At 43.4% G+C, this 14,156-nt stretch overlaps 1 protein-coding gene across 1 annotated transcript in view; it reads left to right on the top strand.

Annotated features, from left to right (window-relative positions):
• Nucleotides 1-14,156, top strand: part of LOC142587763 (protein-cysteine N-palmitoyltransferase HHAT-like) — a 50,186-nt gene that overhangs the window by 34,636 nt on the left and 1,394 nt on the right. Inside the window, exons 8-11 of the mRNA XM_075698992.1 lie at nucleotides 1,708-1,914; nucleotides 5,670-5,705; nucleotides 7,504-7,705; nucleotides 9,871-10,015. Coding sequence (XP_075555107.1) covers nucleotides 1,708-1,914; nucleotides 5,670-5,705; nucleotides 7,504-7,705; nucleotides 9,871-10,015 — 590 coding nt within the window. The remainder of the gene's footprint in view (nucleotides 1-1,707; nucleotides 1,915-5,669; nucleotides 5,706-7,503; nucleotides 7,706-9,870; nucleotides 10,016-14,156) is intronic.

The following is a 14,156-nucleotide window of genomic DNA, read 5'->3' as shown; positions in this document are numbered from 1 at the left end:
CAACAAAGTGAACTGCTCTAAATGACACTCGTTGACTAGTCCGTGTAGCAAGTTAGGACCGTGCCACCGTTTGATGCTGCAAGTCACTTTGTTAAGGCTACACCACGCTTCATTAAATCAGATGAATTCTCAGATCTGATTCAAATCTCCACCGGGATAGTTCTGTTCTGTACGTAATCTCCGTAATTCAATTTCCCATGTACTGCTTGCATTTTCTTTCAGCAGTCTCCTCTAATCCCCGACAATACACTCATGTAGTCGGTCTACATGGGGTACTCAATATGAATGCTACTAAGTGCACTGTTCCCGTAGGTCAGCAGTCTTGCATCAACCAAGACACCTAAAAGCTCCAAAGGGGAGTAGAGCCACACGTGAACTACCGATTAGCAAAATCGGTGGTCCAGCCACGTCTGTCACTGCATGAAATCGCCGCTTTGTATTCAGCTGTTAGATAACAGTGTTACTTTCGTGTAAGCGCTGCTGGCTGATGAATTATTACAGCGTCATTTTTGAATGTTGGTCATTGGGATTGGAAATACTTGTTTGAGTAGATTACGGCATTGTTTTCAACATGAGGCCTTTGCGCCTCTGACAATAGGTCTCTGGTCGCTTGACGGAGTTGCTCGGTGATTCATGGCATCGAGAGTTAAGGTATGGGCTTCCAGACAAACCTAATTTTTATGCATTTTGTAGATAAGGGGCTTCAACGAGAGGGCAACCCTGTCGAGAAAAGTGCTAGTAAGCTGCCGGCTTTTTACAAGGTAGCCTCTACCAAACGAAACAAGTCACCTGAATAATATATTTCTTAAAGACAAGGCGCGTTTTAATAAGAGATAGTTTTTGCACATGAAATTATTCATACATTACAGGGCATCCAAATTCGTCACAAAATACTGAACAAGAATGTCACTGCTCATTACAACTTAGCCCGCATGTCTTGAACACTAAGAAGTAGCTTTGATAACTTTTGGATGGCTTTTATCGTACTCATAAAATATGCTGGGTTGAGTGCTCACTGTACTTAACGAAGCTACAAAGGATTCTCGCGTAAGAGGTATTTCTCACTCGTTGCCTAATAATAATAATAATAATAATGTGTCTCTTCTCACCATATCCTGGCGCTTGTTTATACAAACGTATCCAGCTAAAGAAATAATAACTACGCTAGGAATGTTGTTGAGTGGAGAGGTCTTCCAAATGCTAGGTCAAACACCTGCTTTAGACCCAACCGGCAGCACAAGATGCAAGAAAGAGATTTGCTGCAGCTGATGGTGCAACCACTTATGAGTAACAGATCTCCACACCGTATAATCACCGTATGGAAACACAGAAGCACCGTTGGGGAATTCACTGCAGAAACCGTCCTCATGCGACTGACTTGAACGGACTTAAGAAACGATAAGCTCAAAATGATTTTATAACACAAACAAACAACGCCCATACCCTATCAAGGCCGCAGTGCCATTCCTTATACCATTAGAGATTTTATTTATTAATTCACACACTAGAAAAAGAGGTTACCTCTTTCTGACTCGTCGTTTCGAAGCACACTTCAAGTTGCCTTCCCTTTGTTTGAGTGAGGTGATCGGGTGGACTTGGACAGTAAAACGAAGGTTGCGTAAGGAGCGTGAAAGCATTCAAGCAATACAACCTACCACAGGTCCGCATACAATAGTAACACCGGAATTCGGTCGCCTTCACACGCAGTTCGGCCATGTCCGAGTGGCCCTGGATGGTCGGGAAGCTGGATCCCACCAGCCTCGTTGGCTTCGGCCTTGCCCTACTGTTCTTCTTCTACGTTCACTACACGTTCGCCTACGGCTTCGCCGGTGCCCTGGCCCGTGCCGAAGGAATCGAGATCCCGCCGCACGCCAAGTGCATAGCGAGGCTGAACCGATGCTCTCAGTTCTGGAGGTGAGTCTTTACTAGGCCAGTAAAGATAAGGCACTAGAGAGTAAAAAAAGTTCTTTTGTTCTACTTTAAGCACTTTTCCGAATGTCTATTTTCACGTATCAAGGGAGCTGGACTTAGTCATTAACAAAGAGAACGAACGGCAGCGATCGCTTGTAGCGCAGCGCTAGTACGTTTGTATAACGCCAGAGGTTTCAATAGTGTCTCAAATATTTGTGCCGTTGAGGTCCAAAAAACAAAAATTCCTTTTAATTTCCGGTTTCTTAAGAAGGCAGTGTATGCATGCTTAACTACAAGCTATTACCTAGTCCCGAGCGGTCATGGTTTCAATTTCGTAACAACACCACGAGTTGGCATTACAACTCCAAACCCGTCTATCGCTTTTGCCTCTTTTCTGGCCTACCAAGACGCCTGTCACAATTCAGCAGTGATTGTTCTGGAATTGCCGACTTGTATATCGCCAATACAGCATGACATTTCTCTGATGTGATGCGATGCATGAAAGCAGCAGTGTTGCATCAGTGCGCGTAACCACAAATAACGATTTAACCTCTTTCACATGATGCGCATTGCTTGCGGTTTCGGACTAGTGAATTCGAAGGCGCGGCGAATGGCGGCCCCTACGTGCGTAGGATGTTTTGAAGTTCAGAGGCGCGGAACGTCTCGGCAAATTCACACTCAGGGCGTTAATTGGTCGGGAAGTAAAAGGAATGCGCCATGCCAGCTGCGTCACCGCCGCATGCTTGCTTTCTTTTTGATAGAGTGAGGAATATAAACACACAAAAGCTTCATAAGAGCAGTTTATGATTTTTTTTCTTTCGTTTTTTTAATATTACTAACGCGCACTGAATAAGCATACCCCAAAAATAACCTGGCATTCTACAATGCGCTTCGCAGATGCGAAAATCGCAGCCGCGGTGATCTTGAAGTCACCGTTTTCGTCACGTTGGGCTTGACAGTCAAAATTTGGATCCGAGTAGCATGGCGTCATAAGCAGAGCGCACAGGCATGCAATTTGTGAGGCGTTGGAATGGGATACGTGTGACAGCTTCAGAAGGCGACGAAAAGCGCTGCTGTGATCTCTGAAAGACAACCGGACTGAGCAAACCAGCTGTGACAGAACGCTCCGATTTCTCGTTACGTCGGTGATTCCAATGGAAAGGGCAAAACTCCCGGTAGTCAAAACTGATCCCCAATCCTGCACTACGGCATCACTCATAATTCACTGTGCAGTTTAGAGACCATAAAACAATATATATATATATATATATATATATATATATATATATATATATATATATATATATATATATATATATATATATATATATATATATATATATAAACTCTTGAATTTCTCTCCTTTCTGCCTTTCCTTTTCCTTTCCCTCAGTGAGTTATAGTCATTATAGTCAGTTATAGTCAAACTTCCCTGCCTTTAAACTATTCTTGTTCTTCGGTCTTTCTCAATCTGCATTGCCTCCTCCAATGAAATCACCTTATTTATGTTTTGGTTAACTCTAAGTAAGCTACTTCATCACGCAACACCGTAAACCACCATCCGTAGTGTACCGCAAAGGCAATTTGGTAAGAAGTTCGCTTAATTGTGAGCTACTGCGCCGTCCTCACTGTGTGAATCATCAGTTCGCTGGTGACTCTCTAACACCAAGCAACATTTTCCTCTCTTTTTTCTTTTTACTGGAACGACAAAGTAGTTTTCCTACGAACAACGAGGTAGCCCTTATTATTCATTGCCACAGTTGCAGTATGATACTAAAAAGAAATATTTATTTTTTTCTAAAGGTGATAAGAAAGGCGTGAACGAAAGAAAGAACAAGCCCGCGCTGCGCCTAGCAGTCTTATATCTTTAGAGTTGTAAAACCGGCGCAAAGAGAAGTGTTGTATTTGAACTCCACGTAGGAATAAAAAATACACCAAATAAAGGAAAAATGGCTGTCGGCAAAGTAGATTAATCGGAGATTATACTAGTCACAATTTCAACATGGTGTAGTGCATGTTGGCGACAGCACTCCTCACCAGATCACACCACAGCACACCGCACCACACCCGCAGCACGCCATACTGAGCACTGGTGCATATAGACGCAGTGGTTTCCAGTCACATACAGAACCTCATTGCAGGTCTCGTCTCGGTAAAACAGCACTTCACGTCGCGCCAGACGCTATCGGAGCGCCAGAGAACTTGCGGACCGCTGGCATTGAAAAGAGCACTCAACCCCAAAAGATGACAATAAGTATATAGTGCCCGTATCTACCTTTTGAACATCGCTATTGGAAATGATGAATAAAACGTCAGCGTACTAGAACTTACAGCTTGAGTGATATTCGGAACAAACATAACCAAGAACTCGTAGGTAATATTTTTCATGCGAAGCGTGTATTGGCTCACAAGTGGCGTTGTCGTGGTCACGCAAGAAAACCCAGTTGCTCCCAGAGCTCAGAAGCTGCGGGGAAAGGGCGGTTTGATGAGTTGACAGCTGCGCCGGTGCCGGAGCGTGCGTCATTAGCAAGGATTCCAGCTGCATAGGCGCACGCTGACCCCACGCGCGCAACCAATCAGAGCAGTTTCGCTTAGGCCGGGGAGGAAAAGGGCAAAAAAAGGATTCGCGCGCGCTGCGCCGGCTTCGTTTCCCTTCAGTTCAGTCTCGGAAAACTGATGGGACGGCCACGCGCTGTGCGTTCCCCCGAGGAACGGGCAGCGTTGGACGTGCGGTGGCGAGAACTCGCCCGTGAAAGGGCTCGCCGTCGCCGCACCGATCCAGCCGTTAGAGCCGCCCGAGTCCAGGCAATCCGACAGCAACTAGAAGAAGATCCCGAGCTGAGGGAGCGGCAGGCCGAAGCAATCCGGCACCGTTATCTGTGGGTTACTTAACCGTGACAAACGTCATGTTCACGCAGGGCAAGATTCTCTTAACCCCATTTCCTGCTAGGGGAAGGGTTGGTTTTTTTTGTAACTTGTTCGGGATGTAACTGGAGTAAGTGATGCTCTCTTGTATGGTTGCCCGGACAATATCCTTTTGTTTTCACTACTTGTCCGGATGTTCTCGTTTGAGCGCCTGGATAACGACTCTGGCTTTTGGCTCAACGTCATTTGAAGGTCGCGGCAACGAGAGCTAAAAGCATTTAATGCTCAGAAATTCTTCTGTATTAGTAGATCGCCTGCCTACAATATAAAAAGCATCACTCTTATCTGTGGTTTGAGCTTTGCTAAAAACTAGAACATCTGTGAAAGGGAAAGACTGGAGGCGCGGCACCTTGATCATGGCACAACAGCCTGCCAACGAGTCATTGATTTTCACAGTGTCTGCTTGGGTCAAGTTATTTTTCAACTGGTATGATTAATCCTAATGTAGCCACAGACTGCACTTGACAAGTTGAAAGAACGTTGACTGTGCCACAAAGTTCTAGGTACTAGAAAATACGTTGAAATTCGCGACGTCGGAGGGATGTATCTGAACGAAATTTGAAAAATATTTCGTTGACTAATTTTTCCTCTTTATTTATCGACCTACTACCACAAAGTTAGCTAAATACTTGGCGAAAGAACATTTTATTAGGGTGAAGAAATTTATTGTCTGCCTTTAGCTTCTCTTTACCGATAGACTGTTGAATAAAGGAGACCTCCACCTGCGAGCCGCTGTGCTTGCTGAATATCTACAGCGCCACGTGAGTTTTATTTTTTTTTGTGTGTATCTAGTACGTTTTTTGCTAATGTTCCCGTGGCCTACCTTCATTTTAGGTACTTTGACAGAGGAATGCACCTATTCATTCGAAGGTACGTAAAGCTCACTTGAATATTATAGTCAGCTATTTGTCGTTTCAAAACAATATACCAAGAAAGCGTGAAACTCTATATTGTCGGAAGATCTTCTCTGATATGCTAATTTTTGTATCTCTCCAATCTTCTCTTCAAGAAGATTGTGAATTTGACATGAAGAGTTCTTCACTTCGCTGTAGGGAGTGGATTAAACGTTCTACACATGTGCGCATAGTTTGCCGCGCTATTATGGAAGAGACACCTTCGTTCCATCGCAAAATTCACTGTGTGATTGCGTACGTTTTATGAACGTCAGAACCCCGGAACCAATCCCAAAAATAATTTACCTTTCGTTCAGATTCAGTTGTGGACACAAATACACAAAAGGAGGATTTACCCTTCTCAACAGTCCGGACCACCTCGAGTTCTCAAATATCACGTAAAATACTGGGATATGACAATTTGTAACCAGAATGGTTCACGGGACATACACGGGTCCTTGAATTCACTTTATTATCATATAATATAGATTTCGAAATGTATGCGAGATCAGCATATGGCATTGAAGGAGGAAAAGAAATATGCATAATTTTTCAGATTGCTTTTAAGGGGGGAAATATGTACAGAAGAAAGAAAATTATAGATTTTATCAAGAAATTATTGAGTCTAAAGAAAAGCATTGGCAATGTGAGAGGCTGGTGTAGAAGTTTCTCACGTGTCTCATTCCTCATGTAGAAGTCTCTCATGAGAGGCTGTGGTAGAGGCCTCTCTCTCATTGCTTATTCATGTTTTTATTGTTGACCCGAATCGAAGAACATCAACATCTTTGCACTTCCTTGATCAGTAGAATTTTGTGAATCGTGCTCAATGGGGAAAGTCTGGAAACAGAGGAGGAAAGTTCGGTAGATTATGTCGCGCAGTTTGTAGGGCGACAAGAAAACTGGTTACAAAGCATGAAATCGAAATAACGACAGGCAGTATGCAGGATGATCTGTACATATTCCGGCTCGTGCCTCTACGCGCTGCATCTCGAGCAGGCTTTCTCCTGTACAGATCTACAACGAATGCTGAGCTTCCGCTGCAGGCACGGTGGCTGAACTACTTTAGGCAGTTTCACGAGCGACATTGCCTACTGACTATCCTTGGGCGTTACGGAGCACAATGTTTGCTCCAGCGTGGTCTTCATAGGCGTACCATAGCTTCACGTGTAGCCGAAACTTCCCACCTAGTGTGAGATTGGCTATGGAGGGAAAACCAACTAGAAACTTCTCGCATCGCTGTGGCCGGCAATTTTGCAACAGTGGATAAAGCCAAGCGGAGAAATCTTCATCAGAATCATCGTAACCATCATCATCATCGTCATCTTCATCAGTCTATTTTGTGTCCACTGCCAAGAGGAAGTGCTTTCCCTGCGATCTCCGTCAGCCCTGTCTCTCGGCGCCAACCGGTTCCAACTAGTGCACGCGAATTTCTTAATTTCATCGCCCCACCTAGTCTTCTGGCGTCCTCGACTGCGCTTCCCTTGTCTGGGAGCTAGAATGCGGAAAAACCGTCTTAGGCTCATGCATGTAACATCTTCCGGAAGCACAGATGCTCGTGTACTTCGTGCATTTCTTTTTAGTTTTCTTTATTTGTAGATACTGCGGCACTGAAGAAGTGCTAAGGCAGGAGGGGGTAAACGATACACTCTTTTCTTATAAACCAACCCCCTTTCCCTTCCAAGTAGCTCTCGAGACGGCAAGCACCAAGAGACGATGTCGTAACCGTGGATAGTAAATAAAAAATTTACCATTGCCACTGATTCGTGCCCCGGCAGGTATTTCTACGAGCCCGTGGTAGGCAGCCGCAGAGGCGCTGGGTGGTTGCTGCTGGGAGCTGCGACATCATTCGCCTTCACCTGGTTCTGGCACGACATGGAGAAGGCGGACGGGATATTTTGTGCGCTCAGCCTGCTCGGCATCGCCCTGGAGGTACTAGTAGCTGAGGCCAGGAAATTGCCGTTCGTCAAAGCGCTCGAGGTAAGTTCGAGAACTTCTCGAATATTCATGGTGACGAGCCTCGTCTCCTTGTAGCAATTGGCGTGGTTACACTAACGGTGCAGACTAAATCTAACTAACTAACGATTTACACTAACTAACGGTGTAAAAACTAACGGTGTACATTAACACCACCGTGTACACTAACACGGTGGTGTTACATTAAATGAACTAATGTTTGGTGAAAGTCTAGACAGTTGAAACAGAGGAGAAAAACGAAGGATTGCCGGATTCGCAGGCAGCAATTTTCTTTTTAAGTGCGAAGATCTCTTTCTTTAGGAAGACTTTTGGGAGGACCTATACTCGGGGACAACATTACTTGCCGGTGCAGTGAAAGCTGTGGGACCGAAAATAGGTGCCTCCCTGCGCGACACGAATGATGTCTCTAAAGTTATCTACACTTCTCCAGTTTAAATAAGTTCCGCTTCATTTAGTATTACGTTAACATTGTCATGGGAAGTAGTACACATCAAAAAAACACATGTTTACTTTGGAATAAAATATTTTCAGTTTTTTTTCGTTTCCTTGCTTTTTATTTCGTTACTAGGACAGCGCACTACAGTTCCTACCGACTTTTTTCTACAGCCAATATGGCTCATGCTGTCGTGCGATGGAGTTGAGGGGGCACGTTCGTAACCAAACGTGAACACTAAATACGGCAGAATAAAAAAAATTTCACAAGAACGTAGTTCTCACAAACTTGCGATGTTTCACTATTGCACTTGCAACGGTAAAATTAATACTTCGGCATATTCTATTGAACATACAGCTCTATTCTCAAGGTTGTCAATACAGACAATGGGTGCACACAGCATGTAAGGAAAACTGAAACTCGAACCCAAATAAGCCGCAAACGGCTGCACTACTTGGCAAAGTTACGCAGTTTTTCTAAAGCTTTGCCTCCCCCTCCCCTAACTTCCCTAGCCCTCACTCCACTGGTAACATAAGTTGTCTCCGTGTACTGAAAACCTGTCAATGCTGATCTACGACGCCTTAATATATAGACTGTCTAGTCAACGCAGTTATCTCAGTGAAACGCTAAAATACAATTTCGTAGGGCGCATAACTGCATTGAAGATCTATAAATATTTTGTAGACTACATAAATCTGTCTCATCGGAAACTTTTTCTTCGAGAAAGAAGAAACAGCGCCGAAATGCAGCATCAGAGAAAACAAACAGGAAAATGTTTCTTTTTTCTTTCCGTTTCTCGCGATTTCTTGCGTACTTTCATTTTTGTCACACGACGAAAACCAGTATTCGTAAGCACACCGCCGCATTAAGTGGTCCCTGACAACCGACGGCAACAGGCTGACGCCCGCTGCCTCGCTGATCCATTACCAGCGATTCATTTGCAACTAAACTCATTAGCCTAGAAGACAATCATTGCTATTTATTTTCCCCAGCAAGTGCTTACGCAGTGGCTTGGCTATGGTGAATCAAGTGTCGTGGGTAACGTGGGGCGACACGAAACTTAAGCTGAATAAAGTATGTGTGGAAAGCGCTTGCTCCGGCGTCACGAACCCATCCTTACGCTAAAATTGTCCATACAAGCCTGCGGCAGCCAATCGAGTTGACAGACGTATTGATAAAGCGAAGCGTTCTTTGCGAATCCTGCCAGGTCAGGGAAGTCCGGAGTAGGTTAGCAAAGAAAGCTGGGCTTTGATAAAGCTTACCTAATACCGTAGTTCCAAGCGTGCTCAGATAGCGGACAGTGTACTACTCACTGTCGGACTACCTAAGACAAACCGAGTTCCACTTATCCCCTCGTGGTTGGTTGACAGACACGTTCAACGTAGCAGGGCAACTCGGTGAAGACAGAGATTGCATACCTGCCACCCCTGTGAAACATCATTTCGTGTTGTAAGTGAAACAGACTACTACGATAACTTTAGCAGTGTTTTCTTTCCTCTCCATCAAAAGAAAAACACAAACTTTAGCGTTTGCATAATAAAGCCTTAAAGTTTATGCTGACGATGAGTATTATTTATTATCTAATACTGAATTTACAAAATTCCACTTCAGTTTTCTTCCTTTTTTTTACCAACTGCCGCCAGACTCGTGGCCGATCCCCTGTAGTTGGTCGAGCCGCTAGCATAGGCATCAAACCGAACCAAACCGAACCAAACCATTTGCTTTTGGGCGGCAGGGTCGGTACCAGGCGACGCCTGGACGAATGCGAGAGGCCAGAGCGTTGCTGGGCTCCCCGCACTACCTGCTCACCATCTGCGCTTGCATGTTCCACCTGGCTGAACTGGACGTCGTGCTGATCCTCTACAGAGGAGTACTTCTTGGTAAGCCAGCAAAGCTTAATACTGCCTTGGCTGGTGGCTCACCGAGGTTGGTAATCACAGACCTGTCTATAGGGAAATTACTACCATCGACGCAAAAGAAACAGGCCGACAGATATGTTGTGGAAAATAAAAATCTGTATATTATTTCTCAATATGCTACCCATTAATAAAGAATATCGCATTTGACATCCAGGGACGCTCTGAATAGGAACTCTGTTCTGTTCTGCCAGCTAGATGATGGTCGCTATAGGCAAAAAAAAAACTATTCACAAAAAATTCTCGCAACAGCGGCGAAGATTTCGTTTGCCTTAATACGGAGTCTATACGGAGAGTGTGGGCATGCTCCTTCTAGCTTCGAATAACGCGGCGAGCATGAGATGTCCGTTTCCGAAAAATAAAGTTCGGCGACTGTATGCGTGTTTTTCAGGAATCAGATTTATCGCAAACTTACCGCAAATGAATGGCAGGAAAGCACTGGTCACACATCGACAAACGTATCCAAGCTTAACAGATTGAGCATTTGACGATAAACTCGTCAGATATGGCAGTTTTGCAAGTCGGACTATAGGGTTGCACGCAGCGTTACGCAAAAAATAAAAGACTCAAGTAATAACCAAACTCTCAGCACAGCGAGCAATACTTTTATCTGAATGAGAAAGGTGGCGCAGCTGTTTTCGCTTCTTCTTTCAGAGTTGTTTTCCTCATGCATGTACTCTGTACCTCTGGGAACAACAAGGAACAAGTTGTGGCAAGAATCTCACCGATTAAGCGCTCAAACTCACAACAAATCACTAATGACGCAGCGCAAACAATTGGCCTACACCAGCTGCGGTGTACCGTTGCGAAGATAATTCCTGCACACGGAGCTCTTGAACAAAATGAGAACAACAAGCATACCCCATTCTTGACAAAGGAATAGGTGCAACAATCACAGGCGCAGCCATGAGCCTGTCCAACATGCATGGCTGGCACATGATTGGACAAGTTGTTACTCAAATGCAGAAAAAAAAATGAAGCAACGCGATGTGTGGGAGAAGTGCAAAGCTTGTTTCGAAATAGCGTTTTGGAATATTGTGTGACTTATACTGCTGTGTATATACTACGCACATACATATTCTGTGCTCAAAGGGATCTTTACTGTGGACAAATAACAGTGCAGAACACCGACAACAGGTGCACACCCACCGTCGAATGCGCTCACTGATAATCTATGTACCTAGACTCAATGATCAACTGGAGCCTGCGACAGCGATATGTAGGTTATCCGGTATCGGACTTAAAATATGTTAACTATACTAGCACTATAAAGAATTAACTCTGAAGACCGCACATCACAATAACGGCACAAATTGTATGTGGATGCCTGGGATTCAAATGCTTCCTGGAAAATTTGTGAAGTTCTCGTACCTGTTCCACGAACGCGTCATGTAAACTTGCTTCAACATTAATGTTAGAAGAAAAAGAAGAAAAAGCATTTACCAAAGTGCCCAGGAACAACCTCAAGCGTCTTGGTGCTGGTGCACTCGGCAAAACAATGTACATTAACAGTGCAAGCTCACACACACACATACACACGCACGGACACGTAAAACAAACAATAGTAATATCACGAATAGAGATCTTAACAGAGAATAGAACGTGTACACGAAGAGAATACCAAGCAGAAGTGGACAAATAGAAAAAAAGATTACAGAATGAACGGACACACAACAGATATGAGAGTATTTGTTCAGTTGTTGAAATATATCTGCAACTCCTTTCAGGAATATATTAAAATTAGGCATACATATATTCAGAAACTCTGAATGGGTATTATATGTCGCCTGCACTCTAGATAGAGGGTCACAATAATCTGAAGGCTGAAAGGCACGCTGTTTCCTTCTGCCTTTCTGTGGATTGTAAAAGCGCACATTAGAAAGCAAGTGCGAGCAGCAGATTTTTTTTAATTTGTTAATTTGTAGAGAAAAAGAATATCCGATTTGTTGGGTCTACAGGTGAGGGTAGGATACGTGAGTGTCTGTGTTAGCTCTATGGATATGGATAATAATAATAATAATAATAATAATAATAATAATAATAATAATAATAATAATAATAATAATAATAATAATAATAATAATAATAATAATAATAATAATAATAATAATAATGATGACGATAATAATTTCATTTCGCATGCTTCATACATGTACATACATGAATGAAGCCTGCCGAAGCCTCATATGGTTTGTAGGGCAGGGCATCACAGACAGCGAAAGCTGTGTGAGGTACGCAAATGGATGTTGCTTAAAACAAGCAGCAAAAAAAAAAGGTAAGGAACATAGCCGTGTAATAATTACTAATTATTGCTCAGAAATGTAAAAAAACAATGAGGTTGCCACAGACAAGGGTCTGTGTAAATTGTGTTGAACTGTCGATGAATAAATGCGAAACAAGGCAAAAGCGTCATTATTTTATGGGCCCACCTGGTGAATATAATAAGGACGATTTAATTACACCCATGTTACTGTCTAAAGCAAAAGAATTCAGGAATATTTCCAAACACAGAATGTCACAATAACGCTTAACATAAACACACCTTACACTAGAAGCGTTGTTTCGCAAACGTCATGCATGCAATTTATTTGATGAAATAGAAGCGTTATAACGACATTGGATGAACAACCCGCATCAGCTATTGCATCTTATGTTTTGTGTAGGCAAAAGAATGACACTTGGTGGCAGTTTATTGAAGTATGTTTTGACATAGTATCGGCGAGTTTCCCTGCTATACCTTGTAGAATAGCCTGGTATGCATTGATTTTGTTTCGGCCTGATAGATCGTGCTGAGGCATCTAGAACTTTGTGTTTATTGACCAATAAGCTGTAACACGATTGCGTTGGTGCAGAGTGAATTAAAGTTAGGCAACCTTAAAATCTTAACAACATCTAAATGAGACGGTAGACCCAAATTATAAACAATGTTTTTCAACAGTGAACCCAACATGCAGTTATTTGTTTTGTCATCGAACGTAGACTATCAACCCATAACGGGGCGTGTTGTAACCTAATGCCTTTGGGATAATTCGGACAGAAAATGGCATGTAATATGAAATTGTGTATCAAATACAAAAAACAGAACGAAGTGTTTGACTGACATAACCTAAATGTGAGTTGCAAAAATATAAACCCCAGCATTTACAGACTCAGTCTTTTGAAGAGGTTTGTGTGTATATGGCCCACAGCTAGATCTATGAAAGTATGAGGGATTGGGAATGACCTTCTTCAGTGGGTTATGAAAACAGATAATCTTTGTTTTAATCACTTTATTATTGATTAGATTAACACGAAGCCAATCCAAGTTATTGTGGGATGCTTCCTGTAGTGCAGACATAGCATTTGAGTAGCGTTTCGATAGCGATAAAAAACAATGCCAACGGCACACTCGAACAATGGGACAGAAGCAGCCATACACAGGTTGTTGACAAAATTATTATTTAATAAAGGACTTTGCATGGAACCTTAAGGTATGCCTGTCTTTATACCAAATTGTTTACTGCAAACTTGGAATATAGCAGAAAACTGAGGTCTGTCTGACTGAAAGTTACTCAACAATGGCAAAAATGCATACAATGCATGAATGTACAAGGTTATTCTATTCTGCATTGTTTATTTTTTTACAGCGAAGCTCACTATGGCTAGAATCTAGCTGATCGCGTCGGCGCGCACACCAACAGATTTTCGTACGTGCGCCGATCCTGAAGATAGCACAATGCCGGCCCGACCAGTGGGGTAGGTGAAGCAGGCGTTAAGCACTCCTCAAACGTGGGTCCATTCCGGAGATAGTACAATACTGGCCCGACCTGCGACGGAGGTGCAGTTCGCCATCATGGGGCCCACATACACAGCTTCTTTGGCCATCCTTCTTCACAAAGTGGAAGGGCACTGAGTTTATATTGCTTTTTAGTTTTACTGTTCCTCTGCAACATTGGTTGTGCTGCGTTGTGTTGGCTGTATATTTGGATGGATGGATGGATGGATGGATGGGTGGATGGATGGATGGATGGATGGATGGATGGATGGATGGATGGATGGATGGATGGATGGATGGATGGATGGATGGATGGACGGACGGACGGACGGATGGAGGGATGGATGGATG

Source organism: Dermacentor variabilis, chromosome 7, assembly GCF_050947875.1.
Source record: "Dermacentor variabilis isolate Ectoservices chromosome 7, ASM5094787v1, whole genome shotgun sequence".
In the NCBI taxonomy this organism is placed as follows: Eukaryota; Metazoa; Arthropoda; class Arachnida; order Ixodida; family Ixodidae; genus Dermacentor; species Dermacentor variabilis.
This window is presented reverse-complemented; position numbering and strand designations above follow the sequence as displayed.